At 35.9% G+C, this 26,242-nt stretch overlaps 2 protein-coding genes and 2 long non-coding RNA genes across 7 annotated transcripts; 1 reads left to right on the top strand and 3 right to left on the bottom strand.

Moving 5' to 3' along the window:
• Positions 1-2,220: 2,220 nt before the first annotated feature.
• On the bottom strand, positions 2,221-3,558 carry LOC113274220 (transcription factor bHLH162-like). The gene is made up of 3 exons (XM_026523680.1): positions 3,158-3,558; positions 2,672-3,073; positions 2,221-2,569 (listed from the first exon to the last, which is right to left on the bottom strand). The coding sequence occupies exons 1-3, from the start codon at positions 3,308-3,310 to the stop codon at positions 2,510-2,512; spliced, it is 615 nt and encodes a 204-aa protein (XP_026379465.1). The 5' UTR covers positions 3,311-3,558; the 3' UTR covers positions 2,221-2,509.
• A 1,997-nt stretch (positions 3,559-5,555) lies between these two features.
• Positions 5,556-6,806, bottom strand: LOC113276433. The gene is made up of 3 exons (XR_003324386.1): positions 6,573-6,806; positions 6,350-6,471; positions 5,556-5,971 (listed from the first exon to the last, which is right to left on the bottom strand). It is a non-coding gene; the product is annotated as an uncharacterized LOC113276433 (long non-coding RNA).
• A 2,959-nt stretch (positions 6,807-9,765) lies between these two features.
• Positions 9,766-12,378, bottom strand: LOC113276434 (uncharacterized protein At4g28440-like). The gene is made up of 4 exons (XM_026526032.1): positions 12,063-12,378; positions 11,579-11,797; positions 10,286-10,489; positions 9,766-10,109 (listed from the first exon to the last, which is right to left on the bottom strand). Exons 2-3 carry the CDS (start codon positions 11,790-11,792, stop codon positions 10,299-10,301), a joined length of 405 nt encoding a protein of 134 aa, XP_026381817.1. The 5' UTR covers positions 11,793-11,797; positions 12,063-12,378; the 3' UTR covers positions 9,766-10,109; positions 10,286-10,298.
• A 2,100-nt stretch (positions 12,379-14,478) lies between these two features.
• LOC113276435 lies at positions 14,479-17,917 on the top strand. Of its 4 annotated transcripts, XR_003324388.1 has the most exons (8): positions 14,479-14,741; positions 14,851-14,926; positions 15,098-15,327; positions 16,025-16,095; positions 16,359-16,436; positions 16,582-16,840; positions 16,963-17,132; positions 17,468-17,917. It is a non-coding gene; the product is annotated as an uncharacterized LOC113276435 (long non-coding RNA). The 4 variants fall into 4 exon arrangements; XR_003324387.1 differs by having other exon boundaries at positions 14,479-14,926; XR_003324390.1 differs by having other exon boundaries at positions 14,479-14,926; positions 16,582-16,836.
• The last annotated feature ends 8,325 nt before the right edge of the window (positions 17,918-26,242 follow it).

Consider the following 26,242-nt stretch of genomic DNA (forward strand, 5'->3'; position numbering starts at 1 on the left):
GCTGATGGACTTCAGAAATAGAAAAATAATCATAGGAGGGTGACTAACAGCCGAAGTAACATTCTGACGGGTCCATTGTTTTTCCAAGCGCAAAGCCCGCTGATGGACTTCAGAAACAGAAAAATAATCAAAAAAAGTTCAGAGTATCTTGAAAAATTTGACGCAAACCACCTATGTAGCGATAAACAAGTTGTTCCTCAGGTTCCATAATACCCGACCTAGTAACCAAATCATAAAATTCCTTTACATACTCGTCAATGGAACGAGAACCTTGGCGGAGATTTTGAAGACGAATATATAACTCTTGAATATAATTGAAAGATAAAAATGTTGCATGCATACACTTTTCAAGCCTAGCCCAAGATGATATTGCTGGTTTACCTTGTTGTGTACGCGTTGCTTTTAATTGCCGCCACCAAACAACAGCCCTTCCTCGAAAGCGGGTAGTAACAAGAGGAACCACACGAGCATCCGGTACCCTCTTAAACTCGAGCACTTCTTCCACGGTAGAAAACCAGTCGATACAATCTTCCGGCGTCAATCCACTACCATGAAACTCAGGAATCTCCACACGGAATGCAGATTCCCACCTTCTAGAGTCACGTTCATGATGCAAGTTCCCCCGTTCATGATCAACAAATGGGTTTCCAACATCATCATCATCGGTTCGCTCGATGTCTGATTCATCAATAGGAAGCCGACGGCGCTCATGTCGTCGCAGCAAAGTAGCTACTTGACCGGCGAGCAGCTCAACCGTGCGTGAGAGTTCATCGTACCTAGTTCTCTCCATCACCTCATCAATCAAAGCTTCGCGAGGACCACCCAGACCTCTACCACGAACCATGTTTGAATGATCGATACCAGGATTCTGAATATCAAATGGTGTAGGATGTTAGTACCGGATCGATTGAAACACACACATTAAACAAACTTCTCAACTGGGAGTGTTCATTTTTCAACCTCTAATTCACTACCTTCAACTAAAACCATCGTTGCCTTATAAAGGCTTACAACTTATCTTGACATAACCAAAGAAAATAAAGAAAATCTAACCAAATAAAGGAAATAATCTTTAAAATATCTAGCCTAATAAAAAGAATATAAGTTCCTGCCAAAAATCGGGACATGTTCCTTATTCGCTGGCTAAAAATAACTTGAAACATACCAAACTAAACTAAACAGCCAAAATTATTCATTATCACGTGCTCGGCGTTCCCTTTCTTCATGATAACACAAGGCCATCTCGTGCACTGCATCAGTCTGCAACATTTACACCATCACAATACTAAAGGTTGAGAATCTTGATATTAGATTTGTTCACTTCAAGATTAACCCTGCACTTTCCATATCCCATATGTAATGATTGGGCGCATAAATTTTCATTAGAATTTGCATTTTGAAGACTGTCACGGTCACCTGCCGACACATCGTGTAAACTTTGAGTAGTGATTGAATTTGATTCCTTAACCATTTAAAAAAAAAGGTCCATTAACAGTGCGTCGTCCTTATCATCAGAGCTACTAATTTGGCAACTGTATGGTGAATAGAAAAGCGTAAATATATTTTCATGGGAAAAAAGAAATGCGAAAATTGTATGTAAACAAGAAATGCATGTTATGGACACTACGCAATGTAAAGGCAGAAAACCCAAAAACATCGATGCTAATTCAGCGGGATAAACCAGTAATCACATTCATTTGATGTCTGGGCCTGGGACTATATAATAGAAAAAGATTTTACTATTAGGATCTCAATGAGAGAAGGTAAGGTATCCAAGATTGCTGCTTATTAGCTCATCAATGCATGGAAAGAGGGTTTTAGTCTTTTAGAGTCTCCGGGAAAAAGATAATGACATAGAGTCTACCAAAAAAAAAAAAGATTGCATTAGAAAGAGGGTTTTAGAGTCTCCGGGAAAAAGTAGTTAAGATTAGCTAGCTCATCAATGGGGTATAATGACACGACAACTATATTATAAACAACCTGATCGGCTCATCAACTAAAGATAGACTACCTGCAATCTAAAGAAGATGAGTTGTTTGGTTGAAGGAAAAATAGCGACCATGTTGGAAGCGCTACTCATCGCATGTCCAGGTGTTGCTCCTATTATTTTCTTTTTTCTTGTTGTGGATGGTAAACGACTTTTACGCACCCGAGATTCATGAGATCAAACATATAATTGTTTTCGTTTGGATTTTTGGTATATTTTCGTGGGATAATACGAGAGACAAATAAATAAGCCACCTTAAAGCAGTACCACCAGTACATATTAAAGATATTGGACTACCATTCTTGAACACTCTTTATATCGATCCAATTTAAGTGAAAGCTAGATATTACTCAAAGATCTTTCTTGATTTGCCCATTGGCAATCAAACAATTTGCAAGTACATTCTAGTTGATTTTCTTGCGGATCCTAGTCGAGTCAGATGGAAAGAAGGCTAGCTCGTTGACTTCTTGCTCCTGTAGGGCAAGGAACCGTTGATAACAGTATGAAAACACTTCCCCGAGGCTAAGAGATCAATTGCTTCAATCTTTCACATACCCTTGAAGTCTCGACACCAAACGTAGCCTGCAAATAACATAATCAAATTCAACAAAGCAATGTAAGACGGAGATGGCATGCGAGAAACTGTGAAAGAAGAAGAATGTTACCGAAATGTTAGAAACTCACCTGCGAATGAATTGTGTGGAAAATCTTGTCATTAACAACAGAGAAAGTAGCATGGGTAACTTCAGCACCTTCTTCTTCCAGAAGTGTGATTACTCCATAGAACATGACGTTTTTGTTCAACGCAGTTATCAAAACCACTTCCAAAGTAGTATCGAAGTCCCTTACTTCAAGTATCGGCAAATTTAGCAAATTGTTACTGGCTATAATAATAACATTGCTAGTAATAATGTCTTGAGGATGGTCATCAATATCATGGAGAACATAGGTGTCTTGACTAGTCTTGTTTCTAATACTTGCCATCCCTAGTTGTTGTTTCCTTCTCTGCAGTTCATCTATTCTTCCTTTTAATTTTTGTATGTAGTATGCTGCATGATCTAACTGATCCATCTGCGTACATATATCCTGCAAAAATGGATGAACATCAAATTATTAGCTAGACAGTGATACATCTCAGAGAGATTCATATATATGTATGTTTATACGTACCTTGTTAGAGGAATTCTTGTGACTAGCAGTACCAGCAGCACTAGTTGGAGAGATAAGAGAAACAAGTTTGAAGCAAAGAGCTTTCATATGGATTCTTCTATTCTTTTCAATAGTTTTCCTGTCAATCGTACCACTTTTGCTACAAGTTTTCATCTTCTCTTCTAATTATAAATAAATTAAATCTCAAATAATCAATGTTGCGAATTCGAATACAAAGTCCAAGCTCCAAGCTAAGTAGCTAACAACAAAGAGAGTGATGAATGAAGAGTGTAATTTGAGTTGGGTTTTATAGAGTAAACAGAATCTCGGTTCCAGAAATCATTTTTAATGTAAACGGGGAGAAAGAAATAGGGAAGAACCTTCGCTAATTTCTCCACACCAAAAGCAATTACATGCATGATTAAGAAAGTAGAGTAGGAGTAGGACCACGTTTGAATATTTGATGACAAGAGATAAGAAGATTCTTAGACTTGGAGAGTCACTTATTTGTACTTACAAAATGAAAATGAAATTTGTGGTTGGGGGGATTAATTGCTTTTTCACCTTTTCACAGCAAAAACCAAAGGAAAAACACATATATAGTTGGGGGACAAGAGAAGACTAGAATAGGGAAGGAAGTCAGGAACTTAGACTGGATTTTGACCCGTTGAGCCGTAGACCAACTATGTTCACACAAGAACTTCCTCATCCACCACAATGTACAAAATCTTCGGGTGTTTTATTTTGGTTGTCTGGTTTGATGAACTTACCTTTTTTTTTTATGAGCACATATACAGATACTTATATAAAATGATTATAGCTTTGAATTAGGTCAATTGTGTGTAATATAAAATTGGACACCTCATGAGACACAAGGCCCCGAACAACAAAAGCAGATGACAGCACATCTTGCGGGTGCTCACTGCTTAGAGTGAAAGTAGAGCAAAAAGAACATAAATGAATCAGCATAATTCAAAATCAACGCATTTTAGATTAGATTTGGAGTTGGACCATACGAATTATTGTTTATTTTTATAGGTGGGCATATAGACTATTTTTGTTCACGCAAAAACTTCTTCCATCTCGATGAGATGTACAAAATCGTATGCCTTTTCTTGTCATTATTGTCTCTTTCTAGATGAGTTTAATTTTTTATAATAATTCGATGAATTAAGTACACATTGACAACGAAGAAGGCATCTTTACTTTCTTGCCCCACGTTTGTTTTTGTATAAAAAAAATCAAAAAAAATAAAGTAAATAACATTCCTTCACGTGGTTTAATTACTTCGTTTGGATTTGTTGGCCGAGCCAAATGACGCGGTATTTCTTAATCGCCTAAACTGCAGTACCGGTGACCACTGAAACAACCATCAACGTCGAAGATGTGAGAAACGATGAAACATGCCAGTCGATGCTTTGGCCAATCAATAGCAGTTATGGGAAGATGCGATTTGATCTCTTTATTTGTGGGTCGAGTGAGAAAAATGCTAGAACGTGAGAGAGACGCGCAACAGTTGGATGAAACAAAAAAAAATTACTAGAGTATTCAGCCCAGTTGAGAACGTGGGCATATTTAATTGCGAACTTGTTCGGCGGAAGTGAGGGCAAGGGAGAGAAATTCTTTATGGTAAGAAAGGCTTCGAAGACAAATTCCGTGATCTGTTGCCGAACATATTCACTTCAGCAAGTAGGATGTGCCTGGTAAGGAAAAAACATAGGAAGCAACCAGTCGATCATCATTTTTTTTTGGCAAAGCTGTTCCGTGGTGTGAAAAAGAGTAATGCTATTTTCTTGTGACCATTATTATATGCAAGACACTCAAAAAGATATGCATGGCCATGGTGTGAAGTGATAATCGAACTTTCTTCCAACCATAATACATATTTGGCAAACCTTTCTTCCCAATAACCATCAATATGTAGGTATTGCAGGCACGCTGGTCATTTTCATGAATCATTTTCTATGTTTCCAAGAAGCATCAAGGCAGTCAAGTAACAGTAATAGCCAAGTGTCTCTGGAACAGCAAAAGTGGAAGCTGAAGCATGAGTACATGCAAGTTGGCTTGTGCAAGAACAAAGTTTGAAAGTTGACGATACAATGGGAGGGCCTGAAAAAGAAAGAACTATTCTCAATTTCTTATAAAAGGCATGAGCAACTCCTAATTAAAAATGGTGGATTACAAAAGAGAACACTCGGATAATTTGACTTAGGGCTGTCAACGGGTCCGGGTCCTCCCGGGTAGTACATGGCCCAGAACCGGACCCGACATATCAGCGTCGGTTCCGGGTCCTAGCGGTTCCGGGGCCGGTTCCATAATGTGTTGGCCCAGAACCGGACCCGGTAAAGGTCACGGGTAATCACCGGGTCCGGGTACCCATCGGGTAAAAACACAAACTTATATCAGCTTATCAGTTATATGACTTCCCAAGTGACCATCTTTAACATACATACAAAAGTAGAGTACACTTGAGCTTAGAATCCTTAGATTAGGAAAATCAAAGTTACTTTCCTAGCTATAAGTAAGAATCTGCCATTATATATGATAGATACTAAATACAAAAGTTGGCAGACATGTTTTTAGCCGATAACTGCTCCATCAGTAGATTCAGTACCTGCCTTAATGGATATAGCCTGTCGTATTATAACCACAAAAGTTGACAGACATATCATTCTATAAACTGTAGAAGCCCCAAAAGATAAATGTGTTTTTCCTTCACAAGTACATATACAAAAAAGAAGGATGTAGTTCGCGCACTTCGCATGTTCTTTGGCTATGCCTATATAATATATATATACCAAAAAGAAGTTCCAACCATCATATTTCCAATTGTTCCTGCAAGAGAAACAAAAACAGTTGATCATATTCCCAATTGACCAAACAGAAGCAACCATATCACAATCAAAGACCTTGCCTGTGATTTAGTAATTTGCTCCATAAATCTTCTCTATTAGTATTATTCATTAGGGTTATCTGATCATACGTATGCAAGAAAACTATGAAATGTTGAAGTAATTCAGAGGGTCATTGTAGCAAAATATGTAAGAGGATGATTGAAAATGAATATACATATATACACAGTAACAAGTTTCTTGTTTCTACTCTTTTCATGCACTTTATCTTGTTTTGTTTTTCTACCTTTATTTACTTTATCTCATCTAATTGGAGACCTGGGTACAGGGTGCATATTCCAAGGTTAGCTGGTTATTTTACCTTAAATTGATAGTCAGTCAGTTAGACAATGTGCGATGTTGCATCATCAGCGTCTGACTCGAGCTCCTCCATTGCCTCCAAAAGAGTCTGAAGTGAAGTACTACCTAACCCATATCCCTCATCTAACACAATAAAATAGTTAGTTGACGTACAAGAACCATAGTAAATGAATCACTAACTAAAATTGATATAATAGCAAACATGAATTGAATATGTTACTTACTCTTCAGCGCACTTCTTATCCAATCTTGTGTGCATATCAGAGCTTCAATTGTTTCTGGAAGCATTGAAGAACGAAATTTATCTACAACTCTACCACTGGTGCTGAAAACAGATTCAGAAGCCACCGATGACGCAGGAATTGCTAATATATCACGAGCTATCACTGCTACAATTGGATACATTGGTCCATGAAATTTCCACCACCCCAAAACATCAAAACTAGAATCATTCAGATCAATACCACTTCCTTTACTAATAGGGTGAACATCAGCTGATAGGTATTGCTCTAGATCTGTGCGAACAACGTCATGTTGTGAACTTTCTTCCAGAAATGCCGTCAAACCTTTCCTTCTAGAAGTAAAAGAACTTTGAGAAGATAAAGTACTACCACTACTACCAACTGAATCTTCCATGTTCACTTGATTTGTCGAAATGTTTGCTGAGTATACATGAGCTGAAGAAGCATAATTTGTTGCATATTCATTATACAATCTTTTCAAGACTTCCATAACTTCTAACTTCTTCTCCTCGCTGTTACCAGGATATATTAATGGGAAATAGTAATCCAATAATTTCATTTTAAACCGAGGATCTAAAATGGAAGCTATTGCAAATGTTTTACTAGTAAGTTGCCAATATCTTTCAAACTTTTTCATCATATTCACTGCCATTTTTGAGATTAATGCATCATCGGAATCACACCACTCACGAAGTTCTAAATACAAAGAACAAGCAGTATCAAAATAACGATTAACTGTCACGTATGACGTACCTGAAAAGAGAATGGTGACTTCATAAAAGACCTTCAAGCAGATTGAAAGACTACTTGCATTATTCCAGTCTTCACTCGTTGGAGCAACATTAAGAAAATCAGGTTCAATCTTCCCGAACCGGTTAAATGCTTCCCGAAATAGAAGTGCTGTTTCAAGCATCAGATAGGTAGAATTCCACCTTGTATCAACGTCTTGAATCAACTTTTTATCAGGAGCATTGACTTGCAAGCAAACTTCTTTAAATTTTTGTTGTCTTTGTGGTGAACCTCTAATAAATTTCACTGAATTTCTAATTTTCTGTATTTCTTCTTTAATTTGCAGCATCCCATGATCAACAATAATGGCAACTACATGAGCAGAACATCGAACATGGAATAATTCCCCATCCAAAAGTAATCCATTATCTGGTTTTAGCTGAGCAAGAAGTTCACTTACCACGACTTTGTTAGTTGAAGCATTATCCAGCGTAATTGAAGCTATCTTCCTATATTCCACTTGTACAACTGCTCCATCAGTACCTTTGCAATGTTAACTCCTGTGTGTTGCACATCCACAGCGTTAAAAGATAAAATTCTCTTCTGAATCTTCCATTCTTCATCAACATAGTGAGCTGTCAAAGCCATATAACCTCTATTCTGAGTGGTACAAGTCCACATATCAGTAGTAAGGCTTATGCGACTCTGTACCTTACTAAAAATATCGTACAAATGCTTCTTTTCCATTTGATAAATCTTTATGCAGTCTGACTTCGTAGTGTTCCGCTTCACAAGTTTAATATTGGGTTGTAATGAAGTCAGCACCCTTCTAAAACCAATGTACTCTACAAATGAGAAAGGGAGTTCATGCAAGATAATCATTCTTGCAATACAATCACGAGTTACTTCTTGGTTAAACTTAAAGTTGTAAGCAGCTACTGACCCATCTTGTGTTTCACTAGCTTTCAAGAACATTTGGTTAATTTGCTGTTGTGCTCCTTTGTACGCCATACAACTATTTAGATGTTTCCTCAAACTGCTTGTCCCATTTTTGCTCTCCGCACCAATATTCCTCTTGCAGTGCTTGCATTCTCCGTGTGTTTTCCCTTTTATCAATACCTCTTGAAATTCAGCCCAATACTTTGAGGTTCTTTTGCGTTTACGTGTAGGTGACAGAACCACATCTGTTGTTGCCGCTTCTATATGATCAGAATCAGAATCACCAGTATCACTTGACTCACTGGCTACAGTTTCTACTTCTTTCGGCTCTGTTGAGTTTACAACTTTACTCTTCTTTGCAGCCTTCGAAACGGCAGCTTTAGGAGGCGGCATACACGGGGATTTCGAAACGGTAACTTTAGTCTTCTTTACAGGAACACAATGATCACCAACACTACTTCCTGTTTGACTTTTCATGTTGCCTCTGCAAGGAAAACCCAACAAACATCTGTATCAGCCTATCAGGTGTCATAAAGTAATCCATAACAAATTTTCAGAATCATAAAAAATTGCCCATTCACCAGTAATTCAAAATCACTAAAGTAACACCCAATACTGCAAATTAAAAAATTCTTTCCTCTTGAGTAAGAAGAAACAAAAGGGGTAAATTCAAAACATCCATTCACCATTCACAGATTCAATAATAACATAAAAAAACAAATTAAAACCTAAAATATCCAATTTCATAGACAAAATGTTACCATAATCATCATCATAATAATCCATGTTTTCAAAATCCCCAAATTCATGAAACCCTAAAACGAAAACATAACTCATAACAAAGAAACCCTAAAAACAATATAATAATAACCTGAAGAGAGGATCGATGAACCACCAATCAATCAATCAACGTTCTGCATAACATCATCAGTAGTAAACTTGGTACCCTTATCTTTTATCAGCAGCAGCTCTACCTTTGGCCTTACGAGTTACGATCCAAGAGCGACTTCCTATCCTTATCAAGTCTGAGCTTAGTAATAACAGTATAACACACTTTGAATCTTTGATGGATTAAGTGATTAACGCCAACATTAACAGTAGATCGGATTCATCGTAGTGGGTGGTGAAAGCTCTAACTACTTCTGCAGGCAGAGGCAGGAGAAGAAAGTAGATCGGAATGGGGGCGAGCTTCTCATCCTTTCCTTATATATGACCTAATTTCGTTGGGGATTTTACAAAATTAACCTTTATGAAATACCCGAATACCCGCGGGTACCCGACGGGTAGGATCCGGATGGACCCGTTCATAAACGGGTATATATGGGTAATTACCCGCCGGGTCCAAAATGGTTAATGGGTCCAATTTAAGGACCCGGAACCGGACCCGAATACGTCGGTTCCGGTTCCGGACCCGGGTAATGGGTACCCATTGACAGCCCTAATTTGACTGTTAAAATTAATTCACTGGAATAAATAAAAAATGACATACATATTCACGAAAATAATGGTAAGAAAATTCACAGAGAACAATATGCAATATAAAAAAAATACGCAGCCAATCTGACACATTATAGTTTTAGATAGAAGTCTAAACACTGTAAAATCATTCTTCCATATTTCCAAAATAACAAAGAGAATTAAAGTTATTTAACTTAATAGTCAGATCTTCGATAAATACCAGAAACATAAAAGCATCAACTAAACCCATTACAGTATCTAATCTTCTTATTGTCCCTCTGCATTGCTGAAAGGAACTCAATCATTATCCTGTGCCCATGTTTCGTTGTTGCTGTAAATCTTCCGCACAACTTAGAAGTTCCATGTAGTTGAAGCATTAATTTGAATCCCAACCTAAAATACAAATGGATGCATAAGACTGAGTTAGAAAAAGAAAGAACCTGATGGTCAAATAAAAGAACCCAAAATATAAGTGCAAGGGGAAGTATACGGAATTAGTAAAAAAAAGAAAAGAATACAATTGCACAAATAAAGAAACTTATAATGAGATTGAGTTTAAGTTACTGTACATTGCAAAAAGGCTTATTCTTCAACGACGTTGACGAGTTCATATTCCACCAATGAGAGGTTGTTATCTTCTTTCACAGTGAAACTAGCAGATTCAGTCACCTCAACGTGACCCCATTTGTCCACTGCAAGCCTCATTGATCCTTTGAACATGTCAATTTTAGCATTCCGCAGGATCACGGTACTACCTTCTTTCATCAAGTCGACTGAAAATACGATAAATTGGTAGTTAAGTAACGATGAAAATCATAATAGCTGCATAAAAAGTAAGGTTGTGCCTTCACAGTAGCACGTGTATGTTCTGAAAATGCATATGATCAGTTTCAGGTGGAGTGTCCTACATATCCTAACTGCTTGTTGGGCTCATAGCTAAAGTATGTTAAGAAATTACAGCAACAAAAGTACATGATATTGCTCATAGATACCACCATGAGGAGAGTATTAATAATGATATTACAACTCAACTTCAAAGCATTTTTAGTTATGACTGAAAGATAAAATTTCTTCAGCCTAACCAGTGTTTAAGATCATTTCATTATATACAGAGATTCTATTGTTTGTCTAAATGACAACGAATCACCCAAACAGACATCAAAGATGATCATAGTCAGTGACCTATTTGGAAAGTCCGATAACGAAAAACTCTCAAGTACTATTTAGCAGACAAGAATAAATTTGATAATGAAGAAGATATTGTGGACATACAAACTAACATGTATTTTCTTTTCCTATCCTAATCGGTGATGGAACTAGGGGGGTGGCGGCCGAATTTCAAAAAACCTACCCGGATTTTTTTTAATTTCAAGGGTATTTTCTTGAAAAAAAATTGTGCAGCCCCCTAGAAATTCAACACCATATAGCCCATCCTGCTGTTTTAGCCTCCTATACTTCCAATCCTACTTCCATCACGGATCGTCATACACACAAGCTCAGGAAACTACATCATCCTCATTTTAGTTATGCTGAATAATGCCCCTAAAAAAACTCCAACCTTATTCTGTATATACAAATCAGCAATCTTAACCATAGCGATTAGATTGACCAATTGCATCTATTAAAAGCAATCAAACACCAAGATCTTAACCATAGCGATTAGATTGACCAATTGCATGTATTAAAAGCAATCAAACACCAAGAAAGTATGACATAGTTGGTTGACTACAAGTACATAGAATATATCAAACGACAAAGAGGACTTCCATGGAGAGCATGATTTTATACAAGATGCATTGCATTGAAGTGCAGGATCATCATCTAATTAAACAAGATACCATCAAAACTCTAAAAAGCAATACCTTGATCATTCCTTGCAGTGAAAATAATCAACCCAGTTTCATCTCCAACCAAACATTCAGCAATACGCATTTGACGCATTTGAGGTCCACCTTTCTGTAACACCATCTTTGCATCTACAACCTTCACAGTTAGAGTATGTCCACTAGTCCCCGGACGCAGTTGATCTACCTTAGTAAAAATGGCCTTCCTCATTCCACTCTTTGCTTCAGCCATTTCCTCTACAAACAGCAAACATAACACAATCTTTTCCATCAAAATTCAATAAATACCCAAATAAAACATAAAAAGTAACAAACTTTCTTAATCAACATCACCCTAAAAAGCTAACCTTTAAATAAGAAATCAATCCACCGATGATAACAAACATTAACCAATCAAATCAAAAATTGCATGTCATAGACCCCAGATAAGAATCAAACCCTAGATGCATTAAGAAAGTTAATTGATTAGTAACCAGAAGAACCCAAGGAATTAAAATATTACCTTTGGTGGAGCGGTGAGATTATGAGACTGTAGAGGTTTGGGAAAGAGATCTGCAGAGGAGAAGGAGAAGGAGAAGACGAGAGTTGCTGTTGAGAAAAGAGACCTTCAGAATCGGCTTATACAATGAACAGTCAGAGTTTTTGTAACCGTTGGATGTTGAACCTTACTAAAACCTAATCCTTACCGTACGAGTCATATGGTTGGTGGGATACCATTATGTAGGTGCTGCAAAATTATGGGCTAAACTAATCCTATTCGTAACCAAACTAAGAATCATCAAGTTGTCGGATGGTTCTTCTGCTCACTCCCATACGGGGGAGATCGGTATTCTGTTCGAACCACCCCGTAATTGCCTGAAAATTCCTACTGAACGAAGAATTTAGGTTTAGGAAAAATCCAGGAAGGTATCTGTTAGGAAGTAGTTTGCGACCATTATTTCTTGTTATCGCGAAAAGAAAAAAGAAAAAAATGTAATCAAACTAACAATTTAGGAAGTAGGCTGGGGTCATTGTTTCATGTTTTTAATTTTCCTAACTGAAGAATTTAGGAAGTAGTCTAGGACCCCTGTTCCATGTGATGTAATCAAAAAAAAAAAAAATCGTAATCAAACTAAGGTATTTAATCTGAACGGCCAGGATTATAATTTAAAATTAATATATTAGGAATGAGCGACCAGGATTAATTTAAAACTCATAAATATTAAGAATGAGCTCGTAAAACTTTACCAGATAATTCGTACCTCGGCAACGATTAATCTAGCTAAACCAATTTTATTGTCTAAATCTCTTACCTATGCAATAAGATTTCCGCTTTTTCCAAAGACATGGCGAAATAAAAACCAAACTATAATGCCCTCTGCAAGTTTTAAATTAAATCCGATTTTATGGAGTTTTCTTTTAAAAAATCAATTAGATACCGAATTCTTAAACATTTACCTAAATTTATTCTCAACGGATTATCTCTTTTCTAATTTGTGCGTCAATTTTTTTGTCAAATTGCCAAATAATCAAGAAGTTGCGCTTATCTTCCATGTGTTAGGTGTTTTTAACCTTCAGTTGAATAATGTTCAATCAAAGGTTAGCTACGGTAGACCATCTCCCAACAATTGGCTCTGACCACTCTCCTATCCTTTTCATTTTCAAGCATTGAGATAATGGGCTATCTACACCTTATAGATTTTTTAATCTATGGCTTGATATCCCATAAGATCTAGAAATCATACAAAACTACTGGAATTCTCAGGTTAGTGGTTCCCCACCATTCACAATAATATTATCTAAGCTCAAATTGGTTAAAAAAAACATCTCAAAAAATGGAATAAGAAGTTTTTGGAGCGTTTAGTATAACATCAAACAAAACTTCTCAGTTATTAACTCCCTTCATGACTCAAACAATCTTAGCCAACATGATCGAAAATTAGAAGAAACTATAGCAAAATTAGAATAGTTATACGACCATGGGGATAAATTTTGGAAACGAAAAGCCAAGGATAGCCGACTCAAATTTGGGGATAGGAATACTAAGTATTTTAGTTTTAGTATCCATAGGAGGGGAAGTAGATAGAATCATCACTGTTCTTGATTCTCATGGTGATTCAACATAATCGGTCTTAGCTGTTAATTTCCAAAGCATGTCCATTGAACCTGGTGCTGGGGATTTCACCCCAATTCGCAATCACATATTTGAAACTAACGGGATTATTGTTATCTCTTCCGAAGCAGAAATAACCAAAGGAGTTAAAAACATAGCCTTGGACAAAGTCCCAGATCCTGATGGTATCAATATGCGATTCTTTTATTATCAATGGCCTTTAATCAGGCTTGATATCATAGCCATGGTTCGACATTTCTTTAGAACTAAAATCTTGTTAAAGGAAATGAATGCAACTTTTCTGGCCTTTATCCCTAACATAAATAATGTCATATGCATGAGAATTCTAACCTATTAGTCTTTGCAACTCCACGTATAAGATCATTTCCAAAAAATTTGATAACATACTGATATTAGTTTTAGCCAAAATTATTTCCCTATGCAATCCACCTTTATGCCTAAACAAGAAAATTACCGACAACAATTTGCTTGTTTTATATCATACCATGAATAAGAACAAAAAAGTTAAAACATGGACTTTAATCACTACAACATTTTTTCGGAATAACAACTAAAATTTGTAACAGCTCTTACGCAGTTGCAAATTTGCAACTGATTTTGCAACTCTTCTAAAACTCGCAACTACAGTTAGCCGTTGCGAAATTTTTGGCTCAGTTGCAATTCGCAACGGCTGACCATATCACATGTGCTGCCTGCTTGTGTGCAAGGCAACACCAGAATTGTACGCGTGCGATCCGGCTGTGTGGGTGGGAACACTAGTTTTATTCTACCCTTTCTTCGCTATCGTACATCCAAACCTGACTCCCTTATCTTATTTTTCATCGAGCAGCAGCTTCCTGCATCTTCCTCTCGTTTCAACAGCGCCTCATCTCAATTCTCTTCATCAACACCAACTGAAAAGAGGAGATTTATCAACAACATCATCTTTTCTCTATTATCTTCATCAAGGCCAAATGAAAACGAAGGTTCATCAACAACATCGGTTCTTGGAGTCTGAATCGATGAAGAATAGACGATGAGGATTATCAACAATAATCAAGAGTAATTCTATGTTGTCTAAAGCAATTGGTAATTGTACAAAAACTTAGATTACGTCTCTTCATTAGTAATTTGATGGTAATGGAAACCCTAGATTTGTTTCTGCTTTGATCGATGCTGGTGGTGATGTGAATTTTAGGGATCTATCAAATGGGAAATTTTTGTTGTTTGCAGGCTGCACAATCGTTGAATTCCTAAAATTAACATTTTTGGGAGTAAGTTTTCTCTTTACTTATATGATTTCCTTCACTTCAATTGGATTTTATGTTCTTGTATAATTAGGCATCTGAAAGTCTAATAAGCATTATGATATGTACACACAGGAATCCATTAATTGATGTAGATTGTGCATTTGAACTGATTTGTTGAATGTACTTCTCTTACAGGTATGGGATGAACCAGTTGACCGTGGGGGTTATTATAAGTGTGATGTTTCAAATTTGAACTTCCTATTTTAGTTAATATCCGATTTTACTTGTATTCGTTAAATTTATTAGACATGAAGGTATGTTAATTGTGTATTTGTTGTTCATATTATAAATGGAACATTTGCGTAAATTCAAGGGCACTTGAAAGGTTTCCAGGGTAAGAAACACTTGGAGGATTTTTCTGTTAGGTGCGTTCAAATCTTATTATGATTTTCAATCATATTGGACGCTCTCCTAGCTTGTATCAGCGCATTCGGACGATTTTTGTGACTCAATGTTTGAATCCTTGTCTTAAATGGTTGTGTACAAAATTGTTTGCATTTTTTCCCAAATTTCATTATTGTTTATAAACTACAAATGGTATAACTATTATACATTTGTTAAGTGTTGTTCGAACTTGTGGGGTATCATGATCTTTCCTGGTTGGTAGTATCGCTTGTTCGGAACTTGTGTAATATAAAAGAGGTCAAAACGCAACTGTCATGTAAATTGGAAGCAGGGTAAAGGTGGATTAGTAATGGTTGTTTGGTTGTATTGTGATTCTAGAATTTGCTTTTGAACCAAGCACGTCCTTTTGAACATTCACCATTAGTCATATACTATATCCATGCCATAGCCGCAAGCTCTTCGAGAGTCGACTTTCAATAGAATGAAACTTTATAAATACAATCTTCCAGATGTTATCTTTCTGGACGAGTTAGTAGAATATAACTTTAAAACCAGAATTGCAATCCGGATTCGGGAAAATTTTCTTCTAAAGAGTTACTTTCTTTTGATATTTTAGATTTGTTAGATTGCAGTATCTCAAGACCACGAACTGATTATGTGATGTCAATATCCTATTTCTGTATGTTAGTTACTTTACATATTTTTTTATGGTTGCAGTTTTCTTCGCAACCTAGTTTTGCTGAAATCAAACAAAAGGTCCTTGACATTTTTTCCGTACCTGCGTACATGTGAGTTGGCAACAAAACTTAAACCTCCTTTTTTGATCTGATTTTGAGTATTGACTATTTTATAAGGATCTATGTTACTAAAGATGTTCAATTCTAAAGAGCATTTGTAGATTTCTAAATAGTTTTACTTATGTTTCATTTTATACAACTAATTATGTTTCTTATTGCACGAGAAAATGGGGTCCGTAGGGATGAATTGACGGAACTCCTTAAAGTTCCAGTGGTGAAAATAAAGTAACTATCTCTTTCTCCTTCTCTCGCAGACACTTCAAAAGACTGTTTAACCCACTTTTCCTTCTTTGTTCTTGACATGGAATCTCTTGCAACTCTTGAGAATGAAGGTGCGGTTTATCCAACAATTGACAATTATCATTACAAATATTTTGGAGAGTAAGAACGATATTTCAAATTAGTCGCATAATCTTTATTAAAGTACTCTGAGTTAACCTATTATCTTCAACCTCGTCTTGATGTCTTCCCTCTCAGTTCTTCAAGTGATAGCCACATTTTTTTAAGTAAGGTGTCATGTTTCCATCACTGAGTTCTCCAAGGATACGCAGGAGTTCAGAAATAAAATTTTTGACCCTTGGGTTTGTGAAGTCGCAAGATTCAGCAAATATTAATGATATATAACCATCTTCTTAGAGATTCTTCTTGATGCTAAGCATGATGCGAAATCTCAGGGTGAAGATGGAAGTCTTAAGTTTCACTTCCAATAATTCGTGTCATTCAATGTGTCCAGTAGGTGATATATTCTTTCCTAAGTCAATATAGCTGAATTATGCATCAAAGTTTGTATTCGTATTCAACTCCCTTAAACCTTTCCGTGGTCAATTGTACTAACATCGCAAGTCAATTTGATTGTAGTTCATTGTAGAGAAAACAAGCCTTAATCCTAGAGCACAAAGGAAAAATGGCGGAAGATCGTCAAGATCAAGATAGGAAGGCTACTTCAGCTCAAACAAGACAGTGAAACAGATCAACGTTCTGAGGATGACCTCAGCGAAGTTTTTGGTACATATGGTCTGGTCACTAAGGTATGTAAGTTTTGTTTCTCCTGAAAACCCCCTTTTCCTATAATTATTTATCGATTTTGTTTTTGTTGTTGATTACTTTGGTGAAAGATGGGCTAATCGGGGTTTGACTTCAAATCATCCTTTTAGATGGATTTTAATAATGTTGTATTCTGGTGATTGTTTTGTCCTAGTATTGTGCACAACCTTTAGGTATTGTGGTATTGGACTGTGGATCTATTTTCTGATTATAACGCTTCTTTGAGTACATAAAAGACTGGAAGCTGAGAATATGTTGTACCTAGGCTTTCTTTGGCATTTTTCTAGGTCACTAACATGTTATTGTTTTTATCTTCAAGGCATTTTCAACTGTAGGTACGCCAGATTACATAGCTCCAGAAGTGTTGCTGAATAAAGGTTATGGCATGGATTATGACTGGCTGGTAGAACTTGGTACTTGTAGCTTCACCATCAGAATCACTTAAAGTTGCCTGAAGAGGCAAGGTTGACACCCGCAACAAGGAATCTCATTTGTAGATTTTTATATGATATTGACCAGAGACTAGATATTGGAGGGGCATATCAAATAAAAGTGAGATATTATTCCTTTTTCGAGTCTTTTCATATCATGTAATTTTGTTTCTTGTATTTACTGTAATGGAAACTTCTCAAGCTCATCCTTTGTTCAAAGAAGTTGTTAAATTTAATTTATAAAGTTTGTATGAGATTGAGATGCTGTGCATTTGATTTTGCGTGGAAATGTATCTTAAAGTGTTATCTATAATACAATTTCACGGAGTTCAGCTTCCTCCAGTATCCAGATCGATTAGAATTTGAAACTGCTATGCATTTGATATTACTTCTTACATTGGATATCTTGCTGAAGCGTGATATCGTTTCTTTATGTTATTATTTTTGTCTTGTAGGAGTTCTATGCTTTGAAAAAGCGATGTTCACTGTGAGATGGAAACTCATTGAAGTTCTTTTTCCTTGTTTCGGTCTGTACGTTCGTAGTATATATTACTGCTATTCATAGCTATTCATAGCTTGCTTTTTGCTTTATGTGGATATATTTATAATAGGTAAAACGTGTTGAGCTTACCCAGTTGATAATCATTTTCCTGCATATTATTTCTTATCTGCATATAGGTATATCATAATCTTGTTTCATGTTCCTGCTTTTCTTTTTTGTTGATTTCTTCAATCCCCATAATCTTTTGGTTGATAAATAAAAGTGCATACTGAAGATTGCATATCTTAGTTTCTTTTCCTAGGTGTTGAATCATATATAACTAGAAGAGGATTATGGGGTTAGCCTAGTTTCATCTTACTACGGAATGAGGGACCAATAAGAGGAAACCGATGTGAACATTAGCAAAAGCCTGAGAAGTAAACATGAAGAGGTAAAATATCTTATGCACTTCATTACCTTTGTCGTGGTTCTGTATGTATACAATTTTCAATGAAAGATGACTAGTGAGTAACTTAGAAAGCACCAAAATTATACAGTCCTTGAAAATTATGTTTCTTTATCTGTATAGTATATCTTTGAAAGATGAGTTATTTTCTTATTCACGCTTCAGTCTATAATTCTGAACCCCTTATGATTCACCAGTCATTTATCTTCATTCTTTTGTTCAGTAATATCATCTCTTTGTATACAGGTTATACATTACGAGCTTTCTAACACTTCGGAGATCTTTGTTCATAGGTCTGGTAGAATAAGAAGTGTTGGAAAGATGGTGATAATACAGCAGCATTAAGGAAGTACTCTTCTGATGCAGAACCGATAATGCAATAAAGTGATTCTATTCATACTCCTGTCATTTGTGCTCCCTGCTGACAGGTATGTGTTAATGAACTCATATGCTAGCTTAGTTATAATCATCCATATCATTAAGCTCAGGGTTGGTATTTGTTGAATATGAAGCCATAGTTGAGAATAAAAACTGGTACTACAATCTAGAGAACTAACAGAGACAAACTTATACTTGAAACAACTTTTGAAAAAGAAATGAGAAAAGATGTATCGTTACAAAACAAAATTACAAATTGTGTAACAAATTGGTGACTAAATGATCGTTCTACTAACGAAAGGAGAGTCATTTTAGAATTTGAACTCATAACTGAACTTCGTGAAATTTTCTATCTTTTGTTCATATCATTTTTCATAAATTTAAAAAATGTCTCCTGAAACTGAACTTTATTGGGTATTGATAGTATGTTATTGGCCTGAATATATTGTTCGAATAGAAGACTTTGTTGTTCTGTGTGGCACTCAATGTATCTCTTAGTTGTATTCTGCCTGGATTTGGCCTGAAAATGTAGCAGGGAACTCATGACTAGGTCAATGACAAGTTGATTTGACTTTTTTTTTTTTCTGTTGCAAGAAATTAGCAACAGCCAAAATTTGTTGCTAAATTTAGAACCAGAACAATGAAACCGGGTCCGGCTAAGTTTATCCATTCTGAGGTTTTTTGGTTCTAGATTTCGCAACTGCTCCCGAGATGTTGCGACAAAAATATAGCAACAGCAGCCAAAACTGTTGCAAAGCAGAAAAAACATGGGTGAACCGAAAACCGTTGCGAAAAAAAATTCGCAACGGTTTAGGCGCTGTTGCAAAAAATATTCAACGCCACGTTTCGCAACGGCTGCCTGCTGTTGCAAGTCCATTTTGCAACAACAGGCAGCCGTTGCTAATCCCGAAAAATGGTGTAGTGAATCCTTAAACTTGATATGAGTAAGGTGCTTGATAAGGTCAATTGGGACTACTTAATACAAGTGATGGACAAGTTAGGCCTTTATAGTATCTGGTGTGAATTTATCAGACCATACATAAGTATAATTGTAGTCCTATGCAATAGGATCCTTGAATCTTTTTCTCTCCTTTTAGAATCCTCAGAAAAAGTGACCCACTTCCATGTTACAAATAATAGTATGGCAATTACTCATCTTCTCTTTGCGGACGATTGTCCGATATTCCCAAAGGGACAATATTATAAGTTAGGAACCTTCTGAGCATTATCAACACGTTCATTGCTGCTACCGCACAGATAACGAACTTCCAAAAATCCGGTATGCTTCAATAAGTCTATGGCCAACAAGTTTGAGAAACTACTTATGAAGATTCTGAAGGTGAAAAATATCTCAATCTCAGATAACTACTTAAGAATTCCCTTTTTCATTGGTCCCTCAAAAGTGAAGACTTTGACTCCATGATACATAGATTCAGAACTGGACAAGTAGACTCCTATCCCAAGCTGTTATAAGTAGCAGAGAAATCAACCATGGAATCTTTACAAGTCTATAGCAAATAGGTTGTTTTAAGATCCCAAAAACCATTATTAGCTAACTTACTTCCATCCAACGGGACTTCTGGTGGAGGAAGAAAGAAGGATTGAGAGGGTTCTATACCAAGGTATGGAAAAATTTGAATAAACGTTTACACCTAGGAGTACTAGGATTTAGAAACATCACACCAAACAACATAAATCAGTTAGGAAGGTTAGCTAGAATCTCATCATCTATCATAACATTTCATGGGTTGAAACTCTAAAGGCAAATTATTTCTAAAATGTGAACATCCAGTTCATTCTAAGATCCCTAAGAGTGGATCGTGGATTTGGAATTGCATTCCAGAAAGGTTTGGACCAGATAAAAATATAATGCATATGAGAGGTTGGGTTTGGATTCTAGCATTCATTGTTTCACAGAGAATTGCATTCCACAAAGGTTCATCTCAATATATAACCCTTGCTCTCTTAGTCCTATCAATATTTATGTGAAATAATGAATGCTAGAATGGGGGACACCACTTGCAGTTTGGGATAAGGGAGCTGGTGAATGCGGTTCTCTCTGTGCAACAGTTGTATGACACATATGGAAAGCAAGATGCAACAAGATTTTCAGAGGCACAAATCCAAACCCAAGGATTACTTACACTGCATCGGAGCTGGAATGAGAACTCAATAGAAAGCTAGAAAACCTCTCTCTACTAACCCTTGTCATTTTTCCCCTATTTTAGCTACCAACCAAGGATGGACACCTCCACCTGATAGAGAAATGAAGATAAACACATAATACATGAGTTATTGTTATAATATTAAGGTGTTTTATTGTCTTGTATAGGGAGGTAAAAGTGATGGAGTCACAATCTGGATGAGATGGAGTCCCAAGATACTGTGGAGGATCTCAGCTGGACCAAGGATACTAGTCGTGATAAATTACATATTTAGAGAGCTTGTAGCAGGACTATATAAAACTATTACGGGAGACTACACCATTTTGGACTGAAAGGTTTATCTAGAATAACGATGATTAAGGAAACCATTAATGTTATGCACCTCGCAAGCAAGAATTATTTTTTTATGTTATATATTAAAAAAGATAATTAGGAAGCTTATTTTTTTGGTTTCAAGAACAACTATTATAGTACCTAGTGTTAGAGCATTGCGAAGTTCGAACTCGCAAGCGTTGCTATCTCAAGCTTGTTTTTCAAGTTTAGTTTCCAAAACAATAAGTATTGATCTCTATTCTACGTATAACTAAGTCTCAGATTAGGATAGTAAGTATAGTTGAGATTTAGACTCCACAGCGTTCATCAAATGAAGACGGAGAACTACTCAAGGGAACTTGTGGAACTTCATCGACAAAAGGTATGTGGAGACTTGAACTTATCTATCACTCAAAAGTCTATCTATTCTATCTCCTATTTGAGACAAAAATCGTATTGCTATATAGACTTCGATTATACGCATTTGCTATTTCGAGCCGAGTTTATCTCGCTTATCTATTTCTCGAAATATGTGTTGGTAAGCTTTCGCTTTGTCCAAGTTCATCTTTACTCGTAACGAAAGTCATGTTGATTATTTCAATAACTTGAAAAATGCTTTGATGAAAATAGTTTGTGGATAACAACTATTTTAACATCTTCTAAGAAAGTTTCAATGATTGAAATGAGAGTTTAGAACAAGTAACCATGTTTGGATATAAACATAGTGTGTTCTCACATTTGTGTAAAAGTCCAAAACCGGGAAACTAAAGTATGCGTACCGGCGGTTGTTGGAAATCCGGGCAAGTATGTGTACCCGTACGCATACTGGCAGAAGTTTCACGTCCGTGAATTTCTGCTGGAGTTTGGAATTTAGAATTGGTATGCCCTCCCGTACACGTACTGGCGTAACCAAACTCGGTCCGGCTACTAGGTATGCGTACCCGTTTGCATACTTAAGTAGGTTACTTTCTAAAATCGGTTTGTTCATGAACTAAGACATTTATATAATAAGGAATGCAATCTTTGCAAACCGTGGCTATAATGTTCATGAATTGATTCGAGTGAATCAAAATCGATTTTGCTTCAATTATGTCTTGTATCCTTCTATGAGATCTAAGCAATTGAACAACTCTGTAACTGGTTCATTTGAGTCATTTGAACTAGTTATGGTAAAGATGAATAACGTTAATATGAAAGTTCTCATATGGCTAACCATTGGTTAACTATTGTTGAACCGACTAAGCGTACACGTTTAGGTACGGTTACTCAAAACCTAAATGAAGGTGCATTTCATTTGTGTATAACAAGCTAAGTTCGATCTAACAGTTGAAAGATATTAGCTTGAATCTAATTAGGTTTTCATCTAACGATGAATATTAAATGCTTTGTTACCAAGGTAACTTAGATTGCAAACCCTGATTTGAAATCTATATAAAGGAGAACTCTAGCAACTAGGAAACCTAATCCCCACACCTCCTGTGTGATACTAGTTGTATAATCTAGAGTCGATTCTCCTTTAACCTTAGGTTTTTGACGAAACCTTGTAGGTTAACGACTTGAAGACTTCATTGGGGTTGTGAAGCCCGACCCAACTATTTTCCATGTAGTTGTGTGATCTGATCTTGCTGTTTTCTATCGTGATTGAGTACAATCGTAAGATTGGCTTGAGATTTATATCTCTGATAGGCAAGATAGAAAAGTAGTCACAAACACATTCGTCTCATCGTTTGTGATTCCACAATATCTTGTTTCGTTAATCGATTAGGATTATTGTGAGGTGATTGATAATACTAGGATGTTCTTCGGGAATATAAGTACGGGTTATCAATTGGTTCATGTTCACCTTGATTTATCAAAAGACGGAACAAAAATCGTAGGTATATATGTGGGAGACAGATTTATCTAGCCAGTAGACTTTTCTGTGTGATACAAATTGGTTTATAAAGTCTTCTACTTTGGGTCATAGAAACTCTTGGTTGTGGGTGAGATTAGCTAAGGGAATCAAGTGCGTAGTATCCTGCTGGGATCAGAGACGTAAGGAGCACAACTGTACCTTGAATCAGTGTGAGATTGATTAGGGTTCAACTACAGTCCAGAACAAAGTTAGATTTGTAGTAGGCTAGTGTATGTAGCGGCTTAATACAGTATGGTGTTCAAATCTGGACTAGGTACAGGGGTTTTTCTGAATTTGCGGTTTCCTCGTTAACAAAACTTCTGGTGTCTGTGTTATTTGTTTTCCGCATTATATTTTGTTATATAATTAAAATATCACAGGTTGTGTGTTGAATCGATCAATTGGTAAATCCAACCTTTGGTTGTTAATTGAAGTTGATTGATCCGTGAACATTGGTTTTTGGTACCGTTCAAGTTATTTCTCTTATATTCAATCAGGCTCGCAAATTCTTATTCGCTTGATTGCGGATTGAATTGAGAGATTGAGATATAACTCTTTGATATACTTTTTTTAAGATTGAGTCTAACTGTCTAGTTGATTCTCTTGTAAGTATATTGGAATTAGTCCATACAGATTTCTAAGCGAAACATTGGGTGAGGTTGTTAGACCCCGCTTTTTCACCTAGTCATCAACGTAGTTATCCTTCTGTTTTTATTTTCGACAATCTAACCTTTAGTAGGGTGGGTTCTTAAAACACCACATCTATTAGATGAAAACAATGTCACTACTTTTAATTAAGTTTTTCTTTCGTATCAAAAATAAATAATTAATCGAAGTTTAGCTTTGCCTCTGATTTCCAGTTTTTCTCTACGTTATCCAGTGTAGCCTCGATTTTTAACTACCTTAAATGTATCCAACCATTGGGGAAAGAGGCACTTAAAGTAAATCTTAAATGTATCCCACTTATAATTCGATCCTAGTGTAAATCTTCTTAGTTTTTTGATTTTTTTGGTATTTATGGGGGTAAATATGATAATATGATAGGTATATATACATATTTATTCTTTATGATGTCAAATATGTAAAATTTTGAAAGAGATTTTATTTGGCGCCACCCAAAAAAAATGATCTTTCAGTGCCAACCATAAAACCGGTTGCTCACATATCTTGCCTAAAGATAAATTTGACACCTTATCAGCTGAAAATTCCAAATTTTCAGCAGTTTAAATGCATTATAATCACTATAACATCTCTTCCCAAAAGTTTTTAAATGACATCTCTGTCTATCATTGTGATGGTAAGTTCGACTTAATTTTTTTGAAGTCATGGTCGGGCTCACAACATTATAGAAATCAAGTTCAAACACTTCATAGACTATGTAACCCAAGTCCGTTATCCCCAAGAATGAATAAAACCGCTCATGTGGTTGATATAGACATTTCAGGGAGGGGGACAAAGGCCTAAACTGACTACTCATGAGCCGCTCATAATTCTAGTTGATTTGGAATGTAAGTGTAGCAAATATTACGATTATTAGAACATTGCTCGGTTGAACCCACGGGTGTTGGTATGTCAAGTATGTTATCAAATTTAGATGTTTATTTAAATCGCTTTCTAAATTCAAATTTTGGAACATGTTAGGTTTAAGTTGTAGGGCATGGATACTGCTGAAGCTGCGAAATTTAATGCCAGTATATTCCGTCTTAACTGCACCTGACTAAAGTTTGATAGTAGGCCAGAGCGTAACGACTTATTTTGGTAAATTTTAAAAATTAGACTAGGTTTCAGAATTTTTCTACAGCTTTCCTCGTTTATAAATCTCTCTTGTCACTTTTAATTTTGTACTTCCACATTATATTGATTTCTCTTTATAATCAAAAGTGAAAGTCTAGATGTTGAACACCTTGTATATTCTTTGTTCTTCTCTTTTACCATTAGATTATTCACGGTATGTATTGGATAGGTTAACAAAAATATTTGTGATGTACTGAGTACCCTCATTTCAACAGTAATTTATTCAGTGAAAACATTTATGCAAATAGATCTTTCGGGATTCATGCAGTAATGATTATAGTTACGTTTTAAGGCAGCTAGTATTTATTAACGTGAGGCATTCATGGATGGTCGTTCAAAGAATTAGATAGTAATCTTTGACTTGTACTTAAGCTGAAATACGATGCGCCAATCGATACTCATATTTTTCAGTTCCCACCACTCAAAACCCATGCTAGAGATTCATCTCACAATCTGACGTCCTCTAACCGTAGAAAGTGTTTACGGTTACCAGAACACGAACTTCTAACTGTAGATAATTTTTACAATTAGAAAAAGAAATATTTTTCTAATCGTTGATTGTTGGTTATTATTGTTGAAATTGTTAGTTATGATTGTTAAAATCATGATTTTCTGTAAATTGGTAATTTATTTTCCCATGTCAACAAGCCAAAATATAAAGTTAGAAAACTTCATGATATACTTCTAAATTTTTACACATATATTGGCAACCTACCAAGTTGTTGGAATAATGAAGGGAAATCAGTCAATGTTTGAATAGGTGTAGACTGATCATCACTTGGTAAAATCTCAAGTACCATCTATTAAAAAATTACCACGGAGTTAATCAAAGATAACAAAATTTGCTACCAAAATCGGCTAGGTTTTATGATTATCAACCTAGCCGCAAATCACATTATGAGACAACATGAGAGTCTACAATTACGTATAAAATTTGTACATCTAATCGTAGATTTCATTTTATTCCTAACAACATTTCTGTGCAAGTAAAAGTTTATTCTACGACTAGCTCAAAATATTAAAATCCTAGTCGTAGAAGGTATTTGTTAACTCCCAAGAAAATCTACGACTAGGTAAAAATTATTTCAAACTAGCAAATTATACGTGGCATTAATTATCATTCAATGCTACCATGCATAATCGGTTGGGCCGAAAAAGTCTCTAGCTAGTCGT

The sequence above is a fragment of the Papaver somniferum genome, chromosome 4 (genome assembly GCF_003573695.1).
Source record: "Papaver somniferum cultivar HN1 chromosome 4, ASM357369v1, whole genome shotgun sequence".
NCBI classification, from domain to species: domain Eukaryota; kingdom Viridiplantae; phylum Streptophyta; class Magnoliopsida; order Ranunculales; family Papaveraceae; genus Papaver; species Papaver somniferum.

Bases quoted from the DNA above. Each gene is read 5' to 3' on its own strand.
- LOC113274220 (XM_026523680.1), bottom strand. From the start codon at position 3,310: ATGAAAACTTGTAGCAAAAGTGGTACGATTGACAGGAAAACTATTGAA. The intron at 3,074-3,157 runs GTACGTATAAAC...CCATTTTTGCAG, and splicing joins ACAAGAATTCCTCTAACAAG to GATATATGTACGCAGATGGA. The intron at 2,570-2,671 runs GTGAGTTTCTAA...TGTTATTTGCAG, and splicing joins TCCACACAATTCATTCGCAG to GCTACGTTTGGTGTCGAGAC.
- LOC113276434 (XM_026526032.1), bottom strand. From the start codon at position 11,792: ATGGCTGAAGCAAAGAGTGGAATGAGGAAGGCCATTTTTACTAAGGTA. The intron at 10,490-11,578 runs GTATTGCTTTTT...TCGTATTTTCAG, and splicing joins CACTGCAAGGAATGATCAAG to TCGACTTGATGAAAGAAGGT.